At 36.3% G+C, this 19,610-nt stretch overlaps 1 protein-coding gene and 1 non-coding gene across 2 annotated transcripts in view; one reads left to right on the forward strand and one right to left on the reverse strand.

Annotated features, from left to right (window-relative positions):
* The window catches only part of GUCY1A2 (guanylate cyclase 1 soluble subunit alpha 2), a gene marked incomplete at its 5' end in the record, with an annotated part of 323,383 nt that overhangs the window by 243,033 nt on the left and 60,740 nt on the right, over nucleotides 1-19,610 (reverse strand). The window contains one exon of the mRNA XM_032427729.1: nucleotides 8,713-9,431. Coding sequence (XP_032283620.1) covers nucleotides 8,713-9,431 — 719 coding nt within the window. The remainder of the gene's footprint in view (nucleotides 1-8,712; nucleotides 9,432-19,610) is intronic.
* Nucleotides 16,011-16,130, forward strand: LOC116647072. The gene has a single exon (XR_004302282.1).

Consider the following 19,610-nt stretch of genomic DNA (forward strand, 5'->3'; position numbering starts at 1 on the left):
AGCAGGGAGTCTGCTTGAGGATTCTCTCTCTCCCTCTCCCGCTGTCCCTCCCCCCACTCACTTGCACACACTTGCTCTAGAATAAATCTTTAAAAAAAAACAACAACAAACATTTGTTGACAAAAATTAAAGAAGATCTAAATTAACTGAGAGAGATATCTTCATGGAATAGAAGACTCAATATTTCAAGACAGCTATTCTTTCTAAATAAACCTACAGATTCAGTGCAATTGCTATCAAAATCCTAGAAGCTGTTGTAGAAATCGACACGTGTATCCTAAAATTTACATGGAAATACAAAGGACCAAGAATAGCCAACACAACTTTGAAAAAGAACAAACTTGAAAGACTTAAAACACCCAATTGCAAAACTTATTTGGATATAGTAATCAAAACACTATGTTATCACCATATGGTTAGATATTTTTTAAAAATGGAGAAGAACAGAAAGGCTAGAAAAAAATCTATGGTCAATTGATTCTTGATAAAGTTGCAAAGCCAATTCAATGGTGAAAACAGTTTTCTCAAAAACTGTGCTGGGACAGCTAGATGTCCATGTGCAAAAAAATTAAACAAAAAATTAAAAAAAAAACTTGGGCCCTCATGGTATACACAAAATGTGTCTCAAAATGAATCACAAATCTAAGAGTTAAAATTATAAAATATCTAGAAGAAAACAAAGGGGGAAATCTCTGTGGCCTTGAATTATGCAAAGATTCATTAGTTATCAGACTAAAAGCAAATAATAGTACTATCACAGTACCTTTGTGCTTCAAAAGACAGTTACTTTTGAAGTCAACATAATATACAGTTACTTTTGAAGTCAATATAATATCCAGGATGTATATATTTAAAAAAAATACAATTCAACAGGAAGACAAACAACACAGATATGGGTAAAACATTCGATTAGACATTTAACCAAAGAAATTATACTGATAGCTAATAAGCACAAGAAAAGATGCTTCACATCATTAGTCACTGGGGAAATGTAAATTAAAACCCAGGATTCTACTTTACATTTACCAGGATGGTCATGGTCAAGAAGAGTACCAATATCCAGTGTTGGTGAGAACATGAAGAAACTTGAACCCAAATATGCTGGTTAAATGTGAAATGGCATAGCCTCTTTGTTCAACAGCGTGGCAATTCCTTTAAAAAGTTAAACATAGCATATGACACAGCAATCCCTCTGCTAGGAATCTGTCTAGGAGAAATGGAAATATATCCAACACAAACACTTATATGCAAATGTTCACTGCAACATTATTCCTAACAGCCAAAATCTGAAAAGAATCCAGTGTCCATCCACTGGTAAATGGGTTAAAAAACAAAACAAAACTGCAGTATATTTGTGCAATGGAATACTGTACTAAAAATGAACAAGTTACTCATGCATGCAACATGGATAAACCTCAAAAACATTATGCCAGACAAGAAAAGATGACATATTTGTATGATTACATTTTTAAGAAATGTCTTCAAAAGACAAATCTATGCAGATGCAAATAGGCCAGTGGTTGCCTGGGGTCAGCAGTAGAAGCAAGGATTGACCACAGACGGGCACAGGAAACTTTGGAGGGTGATAAAATGTTCCAAGACTGTATTGTTGTGATAGTCACACAATTATATACATTTACCAAAAATCATTGCACTGTATGCTTATGAAAAACGTTCGTGTGAATCAAGAGAGCACCATCAAAAATGAGGGAGGCAATGAATTCAAAACAGCTCTTCAGCTTTTAAGACTGAAAGCTACCAGTTAAAATGAAATGATTCTAAGTTAAAAACCAAAGGAGCAATTAAAGAAAGATTCTGAACAATTTGTGACTAAAAGAGCCAATCCTCCCCACCCAGCACGTACCACAGAACTCAATAATGTCTGATCTATGATACGAGGCGCCTCCTTTGTAAGTTCAGGAGTGCAATCTTTCCTAACAAAAATAAAAACATGGAAAATGGGCACTTGAAGCATGAAGATCACTGTAGGGAATATATAATTCACCATGTAACATCCACCTTGTCCTCTGACTACACAGAATTCAGTAACTATACAGTACCATAGCACTGTATGGGGATTTTAACATTATAGGGTTTTTTGTTTTGTTTTGTTTTGTTTTTTTAGTGAAAGAGCCAGAATGAACCTCAGCAACAACTGCATCTGAATCTGAATTTGTCTAACCTACTTTAAAAGGCAGTTTATGGTCAGGGAGCAGTTCCAGAGAAAAACCAAAAAAAAAAAAAAAAAGTAAAGAGCTCATTTGTAATTACAAAAGCAAAGAAAACTCCAGATAATTTTGAATGAAGTTATTTCTATGTTCTCTAATGCTAATTTATAGAGAAAGCCCTAATGACATTTTGTCCATCACGAAAATTATTGTTCAATATTTGGAATTCTCTAACAGAATGTTCTGACCTGAAAAGAGGAGAAATGCTCCCCTTTTCCCAAATTAAATTAAATTTACGTTGAAGTCAAATATGTATTCTTGACAGCCGGGTGAAATCTGTCTTTCAATGGTGTCATTAAGGTTTGGTAAGATTAATAAAAACATTTTCAACTTTTTAATCATCCTGTCAGAAGACGGGCCCATGTCCAGGAAAGAGAAAGGACTAGTTTGAAACCTGATCTGGCCACAGAAAATCAGAGGTTAATTCCTCCTTTATTCTTTGAAAATGATTTCCCAGCATTTGTTTTGCAGCTTCTAATTAGTAAGACAAATGTGAGAATATTTCTAGGGATTGACAAAGAAATGTGTTGTTGTTAATGCTTTTCCCCAGTTCCCACCCTGAGACCAAAGGTGAAGATGAATAACAAGGCCATCGTGCCATTGTAGGGATGATGTATTTCAAAAGCTGGACTCCTTCCACAATGTTATTAAAGTTCTTTGAAGCGTTGCTACTAAGAAAAAAATGTCAAAAGAACTCATGTTGTTTATTATTTCTCAAATCCACTGCTATTTCAGGTTGTGCCTACGCAGACCAGTCCATTTGAGTTTGGAAGGCAACTGGCATATCCACAGGTAAGAAAAACTTGATTCCAAACTCTAGTGAATCTGAAAAGGAGACTAGTGATTTTAAAACAATAATAGTCTCTAAAGAAAAAGCAGATCCCTAAGTCATATTTTAGGAAGATGCTAGGTAGGCTTGATATTTCTCTAAAATTATCAAAGCTACTGAGTCCAGTACTTTCTTCTCTAAGGCAGTAAGTGAGGAGGAAGATGGATAGATAGGAAGGTTACAAGTGTGAAGAACAGTAATAATGGTAGAAGTAATAATCAACATTTATTCAGTGATCGACGCTGAGGCTGAAGATAGAAAAATGTTACAGGGACTGTCATTTAATCCTCACAAATAAGTGAGGGAGGCAGCCTAAGCTGTCAGAGAATTACTTTAACTTAGTCCTGATAATAGGATGAGCTCTTCATGGTTGAAAAGTCAGATTCCCCTCTGCTTCTCTTTATTTTTTTATTGTTATGTTAATCACCATACATTACATCATTTGTTTTTGATGTAGTGGTCCATGATTCATTGTTTGCGTATAACACCCAGTGCTCCATGCAGTACATGCCCTCCTTAATACCCATCACCAGGCTAACCCATCCCCCCAACACCCTTCCCTCTAGAACCCTCAGTTTGTTTCTCAGAGTCCATAGTCTCTCATGGTTCGTCTCCCCCTCCGATTGCCCCTTCATTCCTCCCTTCCTGCTATCTACTTTTTTTTTTTTTAAAACATATAACGTATTATTTGTTTCAGAGGTACAGGTCTGTGATTCATCAGTCTTACACAATTCACAGTGCTCACCATAGCACATACCCTCCCCAATGTCTATCACCCAGCCACCCCATCCCTCCCACCCCCCACCACTCCAGAAACCCTCAGTTTGTTTCCTGAGAAAAGAATTCCTCTATCAGTGAGGTCATATGATACATGTCTTTCTCTGATTGACTTATTTCGCTCAGCATAATACCCTCCAGTTTCATCCACATCATTGCAAATGGCAAGATTTCATTCCTTTTGATGGCTGCATAATATTCCATTGTATATACATACTAAATCTTCTTTATCCATTCATGTGTCGACGGACATCTTGGCTCTTTCCATAGTTTGGCTATTGTGGACATTGCTGCTATAAACATTGGGGTGCACGTACCCTTTCGGATCACTACATTTGTATCTTTGGAGTAAATACCCAGTAGTGCAATTTCTGGGTCATAGGGTAGCTCTGTTTTCAACTTTTTGAGGAACCTCCATACTGTTTTCCAGAGTGGCTGCACCAGCTTGCATTCCCACCAACAGTGTAGGAGGGTTCCCCTTTCTCCGCTTCCCCACCAACATCTCTCGTTTCCTGACTTGTTAATTTTAGCCATTCTGACTGGTGTGAGGTGGTATCTCATTGAGGTTTTGATTTGGATTTCCCTGATGCCGAGCGATGTTGAGCACTTTTTCATGTGTCTGTTGGCCAGTTGGATGTCTTCTTTGGAAAAATGTCTGTTCATGTCTTCTGCCCATTTCTTGATTGGATTCTTTGTTCTTTGGGTGTTGAGTTTAATAAGTTCTTTATAGATTTTGGATACTAGCCCTTTATCTGATGTGTCATTTGCAACTATCCTCTCCCATTCTGTCGGTTGTCTTTTGGTTTTGTTGACTGTTTCTTTTGCTGTGCAAAAGCTTTTTGTCTTTGATGAAGTCCCAATAGTTCATTTTTGCCCTTGCTTCCCTTGCCTTTGGCAATGTTTCTAGGAAGAAGTTGCTGCGGCTGAGGTTGAAGAGGTTGCTGCCTGTGTTTTCCTTTAGGATTTTGATGGACTCCTGTCTCACATTGAGGTCTTTCAACCACTTTGAGTCTATTTTTGTGTGTGGTGTAAGGAAATGGTCCAGTTTCATTCTTCTCCATGTGGCTGAAGCAAACCCATGTAGCATTGATCTATGTGTCTGTTCTGTGCCATTCCTCTGGTTTCTAACAGCCCTATTTACAAACACAGCCTCCTCCACACAACAAGGCTTTGGAACCTATGTCAATTTTTTATTTATATGACTAGATGTGATCCCCCAAACTACACATCAGACTGCAACAAATTTCTTCTTAAACTCACAGTGATGCCTTAAAAGATTTAGGTGATTAACTTCCAAATTCTCAGAATAATAGTGAGATCTGAATGACCTAACAATTCACAGCACAAATTAAAATAGATTCATAATTCGCCGTGAATTCCCAATGCTGAATCTGTTCTTTTTAAACAATGAACTAATTCATTCATCTCTAATACTTGACATCAGATAAGGAAAGATGACGAAAAGAAGTTGAGCTTTAAGGAATGATAGAAACACGGCAATGCCATATGGGAGGACAAGAAAAGAGAGAGAGAGAAGACTATGTAAGACCTGGGTGATCGCTTAGAAGATGCACAGGAGCCAAATAATGGGACTCAAAGCTTGGTCGGTCCATCTGGAAGAGTCCCTTCTGACTTCAGAACTCTGTTGAGTTGTGACCTGCCAGTGATGACTATGTCAGATGTCTCTCAGTGACATTCTCCCTTCTGGTAACCAACCCTTCTGTCTTTGTAACTCATCACTGCACAATCAAGAGGCAAATTCTCTACAACCAGGATCCTGGCTTTCTGTTTCATTTGCCTATCACCAAATTGCTCACAAGCGTGTCCTACCTCCTGTCTATAGTAAACCAACGATTGACGGCAAAAATGGAAAAGATCATGGTTTAGCAAAAACATTACAGTTCATTCTGCAAATGATTTATTGTCACTCAGCTGCATGATTAGCTCTTGTTGTTCATTTTTTGCGTTTGTTTTTTTTTTCTGGACCGCGGGAGTGGTGGTTCATTGGTATTAAGGGCATAACCAAAATAGTTAAATTATCATGAAAGCCTCCATTGTTAGACAAAGGAATATCCTAAATTATTTTTAAAATTGCCCTTTCTGGGGTGCCTGGGTGACTCAGTTGGTTAAGCGACTGCCTTCGGCTCAGGTCATGATCCTGGAGTCCCGGGATCAAGTCCCACATCAGGCTCCCTGCTCAGCAGGGAGTTTGCTTCTCCCTCTGACCCTCCCCCTCTCATGCTCTCTGTCTCCCATTCTCTCTCTCAGATAAATAAATAAAATCTTTAAAAAAATAAAAAAAATAAATAAATAAAATTGCCCTTTCTTACCAAGGCCCAGTAAACAATTAGAAACTTTTGACAACATGGAGTTATTTATTAACAAGAAGAGCTCTTATGGGGAAAATAATGAATATCAAGATCAAATTTATCAACAGACCTTGATTTTTTTAATTTTTAATTAATTAATTTAATTAATTTTTAAACTTGATTCTCTTTCCTCCTTCCATGTCTTCCAAAAATATAAATTTGGGATTTGGAAACATAGTAATTCAAAAATGTTACTCATCTGATTAAGACTCCATGCCCTAACTTTATTGACTACCATTCCAATTTGGGCCAACAATGGCTTCCCAAATGTCCCACGTGGCAAACCCAGGTGAATAAACAAAACAGAAACATAAGGATGAGAGGATTGCTATCCTTATTCTAACTAAATATCCTGCCTATTCTTTTTAAGCTGTCACTGCCATATTTAAGTTATAATTTTATCTTCTCAATGAGAACAGTGCCTTATTATTGGAATTGGCAGGGGGCCTTGACATTTGAGTCATCATTTCATTATGCCTATTCCTTACCCTGGTATACAAATTAAATAGAAATACAAGCCAGATGAAATATAGGGGGGAAAATCCGAAGCAATCGCTTTAAACTGAATTAATTTTTCTCAAATCTACAAATATAGAGAGCAATTAACATGAATAATAATATATTCCACCTCAGGCACATTTTCAAAAATATTCACTCCAATTTCAGAGGCCAAACCTGCTCAAACCCTTCTAGCCAACACTTCACTTCTGCAAAACAGAGCCGACAGCTTTAATATTCTCTAAGTTATAAAGATAGAATAATTCCCCTTTTAAATCAACTACAACTATGGGGAAAAACACACATTTAACAGCTTTCCTCTTTTTCTAAACAGCTTCAAAAATGGGTAGCAATCACTGAACATATAAACACATATATATAAAATACGCACATGTGAAAAGTATTATTTAAAACGTGTAATCGCATAGAAAAATAACAATTCATTCAGACTAAAATATCCAAATGTGCCCAGCTGGAATTTCAGGTTTATCCGTAGATGTTTTGAAATCACTGAACGTAAATGATGAAAAATGGTAAGTCACAGGACCCAGACATCCTGAATAAATGGGCATCATTTCCTAGTTCTCAAGCATTTTGTTAAAAATTTTTCCACTGAATTTCAAAATGATAAAAATCAGTTCTAACATGAATGCTATATAAAATCCTCAAAAATGTCTTTGGCTCTGCTTCCAGGAGGCTATTCCCTTGTTTACTTATGATGGCAGGTGCTCCAGAATATGTGATTATTCATTCACTGAGTTTTTAATCGTCTCTACAATTCTTCCTTTAGCCCAGAGCAGACTGTTCATTTCTTTTTTTTTTTTAAGATTTTATTTATTTACTTGACTGAGGATGAGACACAGCGAGAGAGGGAACACAAGTAGGGGGAGGTGGGAGAGGGAGAAGCAGGCTTCCCGTGGAGCAGGGAGCCTGATGCAGGGCTCAGTCCCCGGACCCTGGCATCATGACCTGAGCCAAAGGCAGAAGCTTAACAACTGAGCCACCCAGGCGCCCCAAGCCTGTTCATTTCTAAAAGCCAACAGCTTTCCCCAAAATGCTTGGGAACAAGCTGAATCACCTAAAAGAACTTTATTGTCCTCGATACAAAATACTGAATAGCTCTACTAGAAGCTGAACACGCATATATGCAAATGTCTACTCTGGAACAGTATTATTTATATTATTTATTATCCTATTTAAAATAGTAATGACTAACTTTTCTTTACATTTTATTATTCTAATGTTGACTTCTCCTAAAAAAAAAAAAATTTACCTGAGGGAACATATTTGTGTAAACGAATTCAAGATTTAGCTTTCAGCTTTTTGTTTCTTTATAATTTATAACCCAGACTTTCCAAAAAGGGGATTCAAAGAAATTCACAATAATTCCTAGTGTTCACCGTGTTCTCCAAGCAGTGAGCATGTTCTGAAGGAAGGAGTCTGCTTTAATACTAAAATCTATTTAGAAAAGAAGTCTTGAGATCGTCCCTTAATTTTCCAACTTTTAGAAAATCCATTCTTCTGCAAACTGAGACAAAAATAGGATATAAACCAGATGTTCCTCGATTATGAAATTTAGAGCAGAGCACATTCAAAGTGGAGCTTGCTTTTCACCCCTATGTATTTTAGAAGGCAAGCAGGCCCCACGATGTGGGATTCTGTCTTACCATTTGTCTTGTAGTGTGACTTCAATCGGTAGAAATAGTCATGGGTTTACAGTATCAGGCTTTAAGGGAGTCCTATCATTTCTGTAATTACTATGGCTGGTATTAATAAGTATCTTCTTTTTATATGCTGAAATAAATTAATGGAAGAGGCAGACACTATGCAAAATGGTTGGGAAGAAGGCCAAATCTTTTTACATACATCCAGGCGCCAGTGATTTCCAAAATGACACTTTAAGCTCTCTTGCCTAAATAATTACAAGGACAGCCAGCCAGCATGTAATTTACTGACATAATTACGCACTCTTCCAGTTCCCACCACCCAGCTCCAGCCCGTGGCCACTTACCTTGTCTTTGTTTTCAGTGCCAGAAGCCTCGGGCTTGGTCCTGATCACGAATGGGGTGGACAGGCGCAGCAGGACCCTCTCGAAGGCGGCATGAACCCTTGGAGACACGATCTCGAAGCAGTCCTGGAATTTGAGCACTTTGTGAGCATCACATCGAAGCTGCTTCCGCAGGCCTTCCCCTAGCTGAAGGACGGACATGTGGGGGTCGAACATCAGGTGGAAAGGGAAGGCTCTGCAAAAGGTGCTGATGCTGATTCTGAGGTCCGCAGGGACTTGGGAGGTGCCCTGGGGAAGGTTCTTCGTGATGGTGGTGCTTTCACGTTCTTTGATAAGGAAGGTAAGACAGCCACAGTTGCCCGGGTTCGAAGCCTCAGAGCCCAGCTTCTCACTGGCAACTTGCTCCACCGCCACGTCCAGCCGGTAGATCTTCTTGGCTGCGGCCTTAATCATCCCGAGCATTGCGAACCCCACAGTATGGTGAGGGTGGAAATAGTGGAGCATCAGAGTGCCTTCAGGGAGCTCTTTGCATAGGAATGATGGCGACTCCAGAGTGGCCTGTTTTCCGAAAGAAGTTCTAATGTGTTCCAACAAAGCATCAAAGCCATTAAAAAAATCCTGCAATGTGCCGCCCACAGCTCGAAGGACTCTCTCATTCTCATCAAAGCATATATTAAAGAACTCCTCGCCAAATCTTTCTTGGATTTCCTCAAACTTCAAACCTGGAGGTAAACGGGTAGGAAATGTTAGAGAAGTATAATGAAATAATCGAATTTATAGCTTTTTTTTGATGCTTATCAAAGGAGATAACTAGTGAGTGAGGCAACAGAAGTATTTCCCTTGGGCCCACAAATTCCCAAAGAGATGAATTCATTTTGAATTAGAGAAAGTAAATTTCAATTCATCTTCTGGAGGCTTCTAAGATGTTAATAAGCATAAACTTGTTTTAGTATTTTTGTTTGTTTTTAAATAGTCTTATTTTTTTAGAGCAGTTTTAGATTCACAGCAAAATTGAACAATAAGTATGGATATTTTCCATAGAACCCTCTCTCCACAAACACACAACTTCCCCCTCACCCCACTATTAGTCCTGGGCTACTCTGATACATGTGTTACCACCAATGAACCTACAATAACACAGTATCATCTCCCAGAGTCCATAGTTTACATTAGGGCTCACTCTTGGTGGTGTGCACTCTCAGGTTTGGACAACTGTGTAATGATATGTGTCCACCATTATAGCATCATACAAAGTAGTTTTGCTGCTTTAGAAATCCTCTGTGCTCTGCCTGTTCATGCCTCCCTCCCCTGAGCCCCTATAGCATAAACTTTCCAAATGCTGCTAATCTAGCTGCTCACTCTTCTTTTCAATACCCTACTGCATTTGCTGTAATCAGCAGAAATAAGATCATCTTAATGATTTCCCTCTTCGTTAGAGTAACTTTTTAGAAGCAACTATAATGTTGTGTCTCTATTGCACCCATCCACTATTACTATCTTATCAAAATTCATCTGTTAAGTGGGAAATATCACCCAGAGAGGGAATTTATGGTACCTGAGTGGGGAAAGACATCAGTTTATCTAGTGTCAACAGAAATAATTAAGTTAGACCCCAGTGAGAGAGAGACCAAACAGGGAACTAAAAATGGCAGAACTGTGGGCTGATTTGCATTCTTTCACCCGCAAAAATGAGAGTAGCCAAGAGTGGAGTAGGAATCTCACTAGAAAGAGTTAAAAGCCTTTGTATTCTCAGTTCATACTTCCATATGCCATGGCCAAAGGAATTCTATGTTACAGCAATGGAATTATAACAAAAAATACATACATACATACATACATACGTACACACAATGCATGATGTAGAAATTAGAACCAGTCACACGTGATCTAGTTAGATCCACCCTTAAGGATGATCTGAGGAAAAATATGGAGGGAATTTATGGTCCAAAGAGGAAGAGTACAATGCATATATGAGAGTTGAGTGTATGTGCTAAAGGAATCTTCCATATGGAGTCATTCTACTGTTTCTCCTTTGACTTTGGCTGAAATCAATACATGTAAGTTTGTGTATTCATATTTTCTTGCCTCATCTACTGCATCTTACAGGGAGGTCCTGAAGGTAAGGCAGGATTGGGAAAAGACAGAGGTCACCTTGCTAGTGTCCTGTTCAAGTACAGAGCAGTCTGGGTTGTCTACAGCTCGGTTTGCTGTTCCTACCTTTATCGTTCCCTAAGGGTTCTCCCCATGCAGAAATGCAGGAATAGAACAGTCAACAATACCATTTGAAAAACACAGTCAAAACCCATCAAATATTTTTTGAGGGAGTCCTACAGAGTATAAACATTGTGATAGCCAAGTGAAGAAATCAGTTTGACAAAAAAAGTTCTTAAAAGCAATGAAACAAGGGGCACCTGGGTGGCTCAGTCGCTAAGCGTCTGCCTTCGGCTCAGGTCATGATCCCAGGGTCCTGGGATCGAGCCCCGCATCGGGCTCCCTGCTCCGCGGGAAGCCTGCTTCTCCCTCTCCCACTCCCCTATCTTGTGTTCCCTCTCTCGCTGTGTCTCTCTGTCAAATAATAAAATCTTTAAAAAAAAAAAAAAAAAGCAATGAAACAAAAAGCAGTAGAAAATCTAAGTGAGAAAGAGTCCTTATTATTAAGAAGAATTTCACATTAATTTTGGTTTCATAGATCCGACATGCAAGTCAAGCTGAGACAGTCACCTATCGAGATTAAAAACATGACTGCGCATCTTACATGGTCATGGTACGAGACTGCCCTTCAGCATGTGCTGCATTCACTAACAGTAATGTCAGCCCAAACGGAGAATAATAGCGTTCATCTGTCCAGTTCTCCAGTGTGGTAGGAAAAAAGCAAGGTGAGGACACTCACTGCAATTTGGCTTCTGTTCCCACTGCTCTGTTGAAACTACTTTTGCAAATGCTTCAGGCAATACATACTGCTCGATCCCTACCTTAGTTAACCTTGTTCGCTGTTTTTCTTTTAATTTGACTCTACTGATCATCTCATCCTCCTAAATCTCCCTTCTCTCTGGCTTCTAAAACCTTACTCTCTTGGTTTGATGACTATCTGTCTGAAAATTCCTTCACAAAAATACCTTCCTATGCCAAATCCCTGTATCATCATCACTACATAACTAAAAAGTCCTAATACAAATTAAATGGATATCCCTTCAAAAACAATGTTCTTGGTTGCTATTAAGTTTTTTTTTTACAAAAGTCTAATTAAAACTAAATTCCAAATAAATAAAAATTCCTATAAGCTGACTATACTTGCTAAACTACAGAATCCCATGTGCCATTAAAAATATTTCACGGATGGCTTCTATCCTTTGAAGAGTTCGATTTTAAAAGGATTCAGGGTCTTTATGCACAGAAAAGGAAAAGCGAATTTCTTCTAACTTGCTTTTTTCATAACACTGAAAATGTCCTCAGTTATTAAAGAACAGAGATATAAACATAATACGGTAAGCTTATGCTCTATTTCCAGCACCAGAATCCCCCCAAATCATCCAGAAAATAACAAGTAAATTCACCAGAGGCACAAGCTAAAAACTACTCTGTGAGTACAGCATTCCATCAGCTAGAAATCCCCACTGTCTTACAAAGCACTTTGGTACAGGGTTGTTAATTCTGCAATGATGACACCAAGACCTACGAGGATGCTAGAGTAAATTGTATCAATAAAGAAAAGCTAAAATGTTTTAAATATTACACTCAAATCCTATACATGGCAATTCTATAAAATCACAATCCTTGATTAACTAATAAAGATTTTTGTTCTCACAATTATGAAAATGTACAAGATCATAAAAGAAGAAAAAACTTCTTCCAGTTGGAAACATGGAAAACTAGTGAAAAATCACGTAACTCTTGCAAATATGCTATAAATCAATAGCCAAGACTTACACTTTAAACCTTATCTCAAAATTTAGGAAGCACAGAGAAAGTATTTCAGCTCAGACAACTGGTGCAGGTCTCACTTCCAAGCCTGTACCTACGATTGATGCAAACCCCCTACTTATAGTAAATCACTTAAAACATATAGACAATGCTCATCTTCTCATAACAGAAAACGCTATGACAGCTTGACATTTGGGTCTATAAGAATACATTCCTCTAGGGGCAAAACTTAAAAAAATCTGCTTTCATTAACAAGTAAGTTAGAAGTTAGAATTTTAAATTACTGTTAATTCACCTCTTGAGAAAAATGAATAGCCTAAACGTGAAGTCCTTTAGCTGAATATAATCTATTCATCGATGATAAGAATCTTTTGTCCCTCATCTGCTCTCCATCTGACTTCACATTGTGCACTTCTTAAGGACAAGGACATTATCCCCTTTATGTCTGCATACCCATCAATACCATAATGCCTGGCAACATAGACACTAAGATTTCATTCACAGAAACTAAGCTTTCCCCTAAGTATTTGTTTGATAAATATAATAAAGCTTTAAAGCTACACTTGTGCCACATTTAAGGATACCTAGACAACTAGACACATTCTTTTCTGATATGAGACTCTACAGATAATTAAATCACAGTGGGATGTGGGCTGTAACAGAGGCACATGGGAATACCTATGAAGGTATGCAGAAAAGAATGTCTGACTCTCTCCTCAGAGAGATAATGTCTGAACGGAGACTTGAAGAAAAAGTGGGTGTTCGAAAACCCAACAATGAAGGAACAATCACATTAATGAATGGACACTAATGGAATACCGATGAGCCAGAGAAATGGAATGGCGTGATCAGGGAAGGGCAAAAAGTAAGTGGATACATCTGGGGAACAGGAGTGAGGGGATGAGTTGTTAATTGATGAGCAATGTAGAGGCTGGACTTGAGGGTGCCAAGACCAGAGTCAAAGACACCAGCCAGAGAGACGCTATAATGTCTTTAAAAGATTATATGGCCAGAATTAGAGAAGTCCCAGTGAGAAGAGTGTTAAGCAATGTGCTGAACATTTTCATAGATCACTTTACACTTTAAAAAATTCTTCTCAGGTAGGTATTTTTAATTGTCCTCATTTTACAAGTGAAAAATGTTAAGAAATTTGCCCAAGCTCACGCAACGGTAGGTAGCAAAGGTAGGTCTCAAGGTGAAGCATGTCTAATACTACATCTTTGAAATAAGCACAGTATTTCAAAAGAGAAAGACATCTGGGTGGGGGGTGGGAAATGCATGTCTTGCTCAACGTTATACGATCAATGCCTAGCATTCTGCGTGACATTTAGTAGGTGCTCAATAAATATTAGCTAGATGTTGAATGAATTAATGCATCACTAAAGTCAACAGAAAGGAGTTACAAAGAACAGTCAACAGTTACCAAATGCCAGAGCAATGTCAAGTAAGGTAAGGACAGAAAACTGTAAATTGGATCGGTCAGCACTTTGGGGACTTTGACAGCAATTTCAGTGGACGGGAAAGGGCAGAACACTGGGTGTAAGGGGTTAAGGAGTGTGTGGCAGGTAAAGAAATAGTTTTCAGGTGAATTAATACTAGTATTGGGATGCTAAAATTACTTACTTTGTAAAACCGTTATAAATCTGACCTCTAGACTTGGAAAAGAAAATATTGCCTTCATTGAGAATCAAGTAAATAGAGCGAGAAGGCACCAAAGATACAGCATAAACTAGGGTCCTGGATCCTTTAAGGGAAGATCTATCAATAAAAGAGGGTTTTTAGGTCCAGAGACCATCCTTGTCACCCAGCGAGGACACTGGTCTCCACTAACACAGAAAAAACACCAAAGCAACAGGTGTATCCTTAAGTGGCATAAAGTTCAACTGAGGAGCGGAAAACCTGCCAACTACACACTTCTGTGAGCTGTAGACACCCTATAATTATTTTTTAATTAATTAGGCTTCTTAAACCTAATATCTAAATGATGTAACTGAAGCACAACTCTATCTCAAGTCCAAACTGTAAAGAGATTTCAATATATATTAAGGAGATAATTATCTTTTCAGAGAAACATTTTTTTCAGCTTTACTCAGCTATAACGAACACATGACACCGTATAACTTTAAGGTACACTGAGTGTTCTTTTGATACATTTATATATTGCAAAACGATTGCCCCTGGTGTGTTAACTAACACCTTCATTATGTCACATAGTTCTCATTTTTTTGTAGTGAGAACATTTAAGATCTACTCTCTTAACAACATTCAAGTATATAATACATTATTGTCAACAATAATCACAAAGTTGTACAATCAATCCCAAAAACTTATTCATCTTCTAACTGGAAGTTTGTGCGCTCTGACTAACATCTCCCCAATTCCTCTACCTCCCAATCCCTGGTGACCACCGTTCTATGAGTTTGGCGTTTTTGGATTCCACATACATAAGTGATAGTATATAGTATTTGTCCAGAAACAATTCTTTTATCTAGCAAGTCCCTAAGGTTTTTGTCAGCTAGTTTGATGACACTTCTATAAAACTATTATTCTAGTGTCAAGCTAACCTACCAAGAAATGACTGAAGTTGGTCTCGGCCACCCAGAGGAGATTTAACGGTAAATATTATACGCATAGGTCTAAATAATAACAAAGGAGAAAGGCTCTTTAAAAATCCCACTGCCTGAAACTAATTTTAAAGAAAATTGTTTTCAATCTGATGTATCAATACAGTTTCATTTGAATCTCTGTTGGAGTGTAGTTTTTTGTAGTTTCAGAGTATTCTGTCATTAAGTAAGTAGAAGTGTTAGGATAATAATGCAAAGAAGGACCCCTATTAATTTTGGTCTTAATCTATGAAGAGTTAAACAATGCTTTTCTACTATTTTAGAGGCATGTCATTCTCCTTTCACTGACTTTGTGGCATCTCTGTGACCCTCCAAAAAAGAACACAACTTATGTCACGTATTCATTTTTAAGTATAGGTGAACTAAAATTAGTTAATAGTTTTAAATTTTATGATATACTTAAAGAAAACAGGACATATATTCAAATTCTTAAAAAACAGGGTTTTAATATCTTTGAGCTATCAAAGAATTTGCTAAGAATAACAATGGGGGACCCTCTAACAGATTTAACATTAATTCTTGAATACCCAAAGGAATAGGCATTATCAGAAGCATATTAAGTGCTTTAGGAACAAAAATATTTATGATGGTTAAGTCTCAAGTTTTTAATTTTGAGAATATGCTAAGATCTGCTTTAAAATATGCATAGCATATAAATTTTAATAGTGAGAAACATGGCACAATGGAGACGAAGCCAAACTGAAAAGTCTGGAATACGTTTTTCACCCAGAAACTACATCTAAAAAGTAGATCATACGGAAATGATGAAATAGAGATAATTGGGGGTTGAATGTTGTATGACTGGAAATTTTTAATATGTATGTAATTAATCTAAGTTTTTTTAAAAAAGCAGAGCATCATAAAATTACACTCCAGTATTATTAGTTGCTACTCTTTCCTTTCAAGTAGCAAAGCATATATAAAATAGCAGATATTCCCTTGTATTACATATATTTGTCTGTGATTCCTCTGTTGACTGCAAACAGATTTAGTAGGACAACTCTTGAAAAGTACAACCTCTAAACACAGTGTGATCTGGAATGAGAAAAAGAAACCAATGGAGGAAGAAATGTAACTAAAGCAAAAAATAGAGATAATTTCCCTCTGAACTATAGAAAATCCTGAGTCTACAAATGGAAAGGCACAAGTTGCAGTCAGGATTGATTGATATAGGTTAAATAGAAATTAATGAAACAGAGGGAAAGAAAAACTGTTGACTCCTGTGAGGTGCATCTTACCCATAATCTGGAACTAAACCATCTCGGGAAAACATGTGTGTCTAATTTGAATAACAGCAAAAGGAAGATAACCAAAAATGGGAAAGCAGAGTAGAACTTTCAAATTATGAAGGTAAAAATATATATACATAGGCTAATTCAACTTGATCAATACAGGAGAAAAAAATAAGGAAAAAGGATGCAAAATAAATAATCAAAAATCAAGATGGAAGAAAGTAAATCAAGTAAATTATGTATTTCTGTAAATGTAAACAAATCCTCCCATCCAGTGGCAGGAACTCTCACTTCTCCCATAAGACTGGCACTTATAAGAAGCGATTTAAAAAATAAAAGGTGGACAGTAGGCAAAGAATTCCAAGAAACTAGAAGGAAGGAGCAATATTAATATCAAACAAGGTAGAATTAAAGTTAAAAATGTGAATCAGGATAAAGAGAAACATTATATAACAATTGACAATTTATAAAGACCTCAGAGACACAAACCTGCATAAACCAATCAACATTGCAGCTAAATATACAAAGCAAAAACAATTAAGAATTGATTGCTAATGTATACATGCTTTTTTACGGAGTGATAAATATGTTCTAAAATTGCTTTAGTGATGATTGTACAACTTTATGACTACACTAAAAACCCTGAAGCATACACATTAAATGGGTGAATTGTAAGGTATGTAAGGTATGTGAATTATATTTCAGTAAAGCTCTTATATATTTAAAGAATTAAGAATAAAAGAACTCTATACAATTATTTTGGGAAACTTTAATACACGTCTCTCAGGATCATATGGATCTAATAGACTAAAAAGCAAAATCATAGAGAAATTAAATTAAAATATATACAATAATAAATAAACTTTATAAAAATAAAAGTATACTGGAAAACCTGAATGTGCCTTTTTCAGAACCAAAAAGATCAAAGATTAAAAAAAACAAAGTCAATGATTAATTGAATACATATTAACAATAAAAAGCAAAACCTAATAAAAAAGTCAGAGAAAAAATGAAACTAAAATAAAATTTAATAAACAAAATTCAAACACATATGTATACGTACACAATGTATAGATCTATGTACTTGCATATATGCGTTTGTATGCATATGAAGAGTTATAAAAATTCCTCAAATACTGGGCCAGAAAATTCCCGTAAGGTATTTTTAAGTAAAGATTTTGCAGATCACATTTTCTAATAGTAACAAAAATAATATTTACAAATAACAAAAAGATGACCAAAAATCATATCTAATTAGAAGTTAAGCAATACACTCCTTTGAATTAAAGAGAAAACCAAAGTTGGAATTATAACTTCTAGAAATCAATGAAAAGACTACTTCATACAAATCCTGAGGCACAGAAAAAACTGTACTGAAAAAAAAAAAGAAGTATACATCATCAATGTTTTCAGCAAAAAGCAAATAAAAAGCTTCCAAATTAAGAACTGTTGAGCTTTTAAAAAACTAATAGGTAAAAGCTGAAATTAAGAGAAAAAATATACTAAACTAGGAATGAAAAAGATGACATAGCTACATATTAATAAAAAATAGAGGAATAAAAAAGTCACAATGTTTTGCCATCAAATGTATAAATGTAATGTTAAATAATTTTATGGCAAAATATAAATGACCAAAATTCACCAAGAAATGGGCAATCTGAGTTCTGCCTGGTCTTTAAAATAAATTATTAGGAAGTTATTTAAATATTTCCAGGCCATAGAAAGAAAATCAAAACTACTCAATTATTTTTATTAAGACCACATAACTTTAATGCCGAAACTTGAGGTAGTATGGTAAAAACCAATTTCTCTCATGAGTATTTGTTGAAGAAGTAGCAGATAGAATCTATAAACTTATAGAATAATACATTCTGACCCAATAGTGTTTATATCAGAAATGAAAAGGTCTGGGGCGCCTGGTGGGCTTAGTCCAGGGGAGCCTACAACTCTCGATCTCGGGATCTTGAGTTCGAGCCCCACATTGAGTGTAGAGATGACTTTAAAAAGAATCTTAAAAAAAAAAAGGTAGTTCAATATCAGAAAATCTATCTGCAAAAATTACCACATTCATAAAATTGAGAAAATGATTGTATCAGTAGTTTTTGAAGAGTCTAAGATTTAACTGTTTTAATAAAAATTTTGAGTAACATAGGGATATAAAGAAACTGCTCAAGAAATATTGCTTTCCAAAAACCAGAAGCAAAGCTTCTTTTAAAGGATAAAACACTAAACATGTTTCAACTAAAACCAGAGATGAGATCAGTGTGCTTACTATCACCATTATTATTGAATGTTATATTGGAGTTTCCGGCACATCCTAGGAGATCTGCAAGTAAAATAATTGGTATACACACTGGAAAGAAGAGTAAAATTATATTTTTGATAATGAAGAAGATTGTACATTCAGAAAATCGAGAAAGTCTTCTAATTTGGAGGCTCTTTCTTGCTTACTTGCTTTCTTTCCCTCACTTTGGTGCTCAAAACATTTAGAACACACATTTTATAGAAAAAAAAACTACGAGAATTTTAAAACAGTAGTAAAGTAGCAGAATATGAAATATAGAATCAATAGCTTTTCTCTGTATTAGCAGTAAGAATCCAGAAGTAGAAATGGGAAAATATTCAAAGTAGAAATAAAAACTGTAAAGTCATATATTTCAAGAGAAAGGCATAGAACTTATGTTAAGAAAACTACAGCCAACAAAACCTAACAAATGGAAAAATACTCCATATTTTAGAATATGAAGACTTTCTATTATAAAACTATCAATTCTCCCAAAATTAATGTATAAATGTAATGCATTTCCTGTTATAGTCTCAACAAGGCTTCTTGCCAGTACAATCATTTTAAGACTCATATATAAGAACAAATGCCTACAATAGCCCCAAAATGTTTGAATAGAAAGACTACTGGGAGGAACCAGATACAAGAATAAATGAAATGGACTCCAGCTACGTTTGTTGTTTCCACAGGAACAAACAAAGAGACTGAGTTAGAATAGAGAATTCAGAAGTAAATCTGTGTATACGAGAAGTTTTAATGTAGTACCAAATAGCATTTTAATTCAATGGGGGAAAGAATGGTTTACCTAATAAATGACACCAGCCATGTGGAAAACAAAAT

Source organism: Phoca vitulina, unplaced genomic scaffold, assembly GCF_004348235.1.
Source record: "Phoca vitulina isolate PV1807 unplaced genomic scaffold, GSC_HSeal_1.0 scaffold38, whole genome shotgun sequence".
Lineage (NCBI taxonomy): Eukaryota > Metazoa > Chordata > Mammalia > Carnivora > Phocidae > Phoca > Phoca vitulina.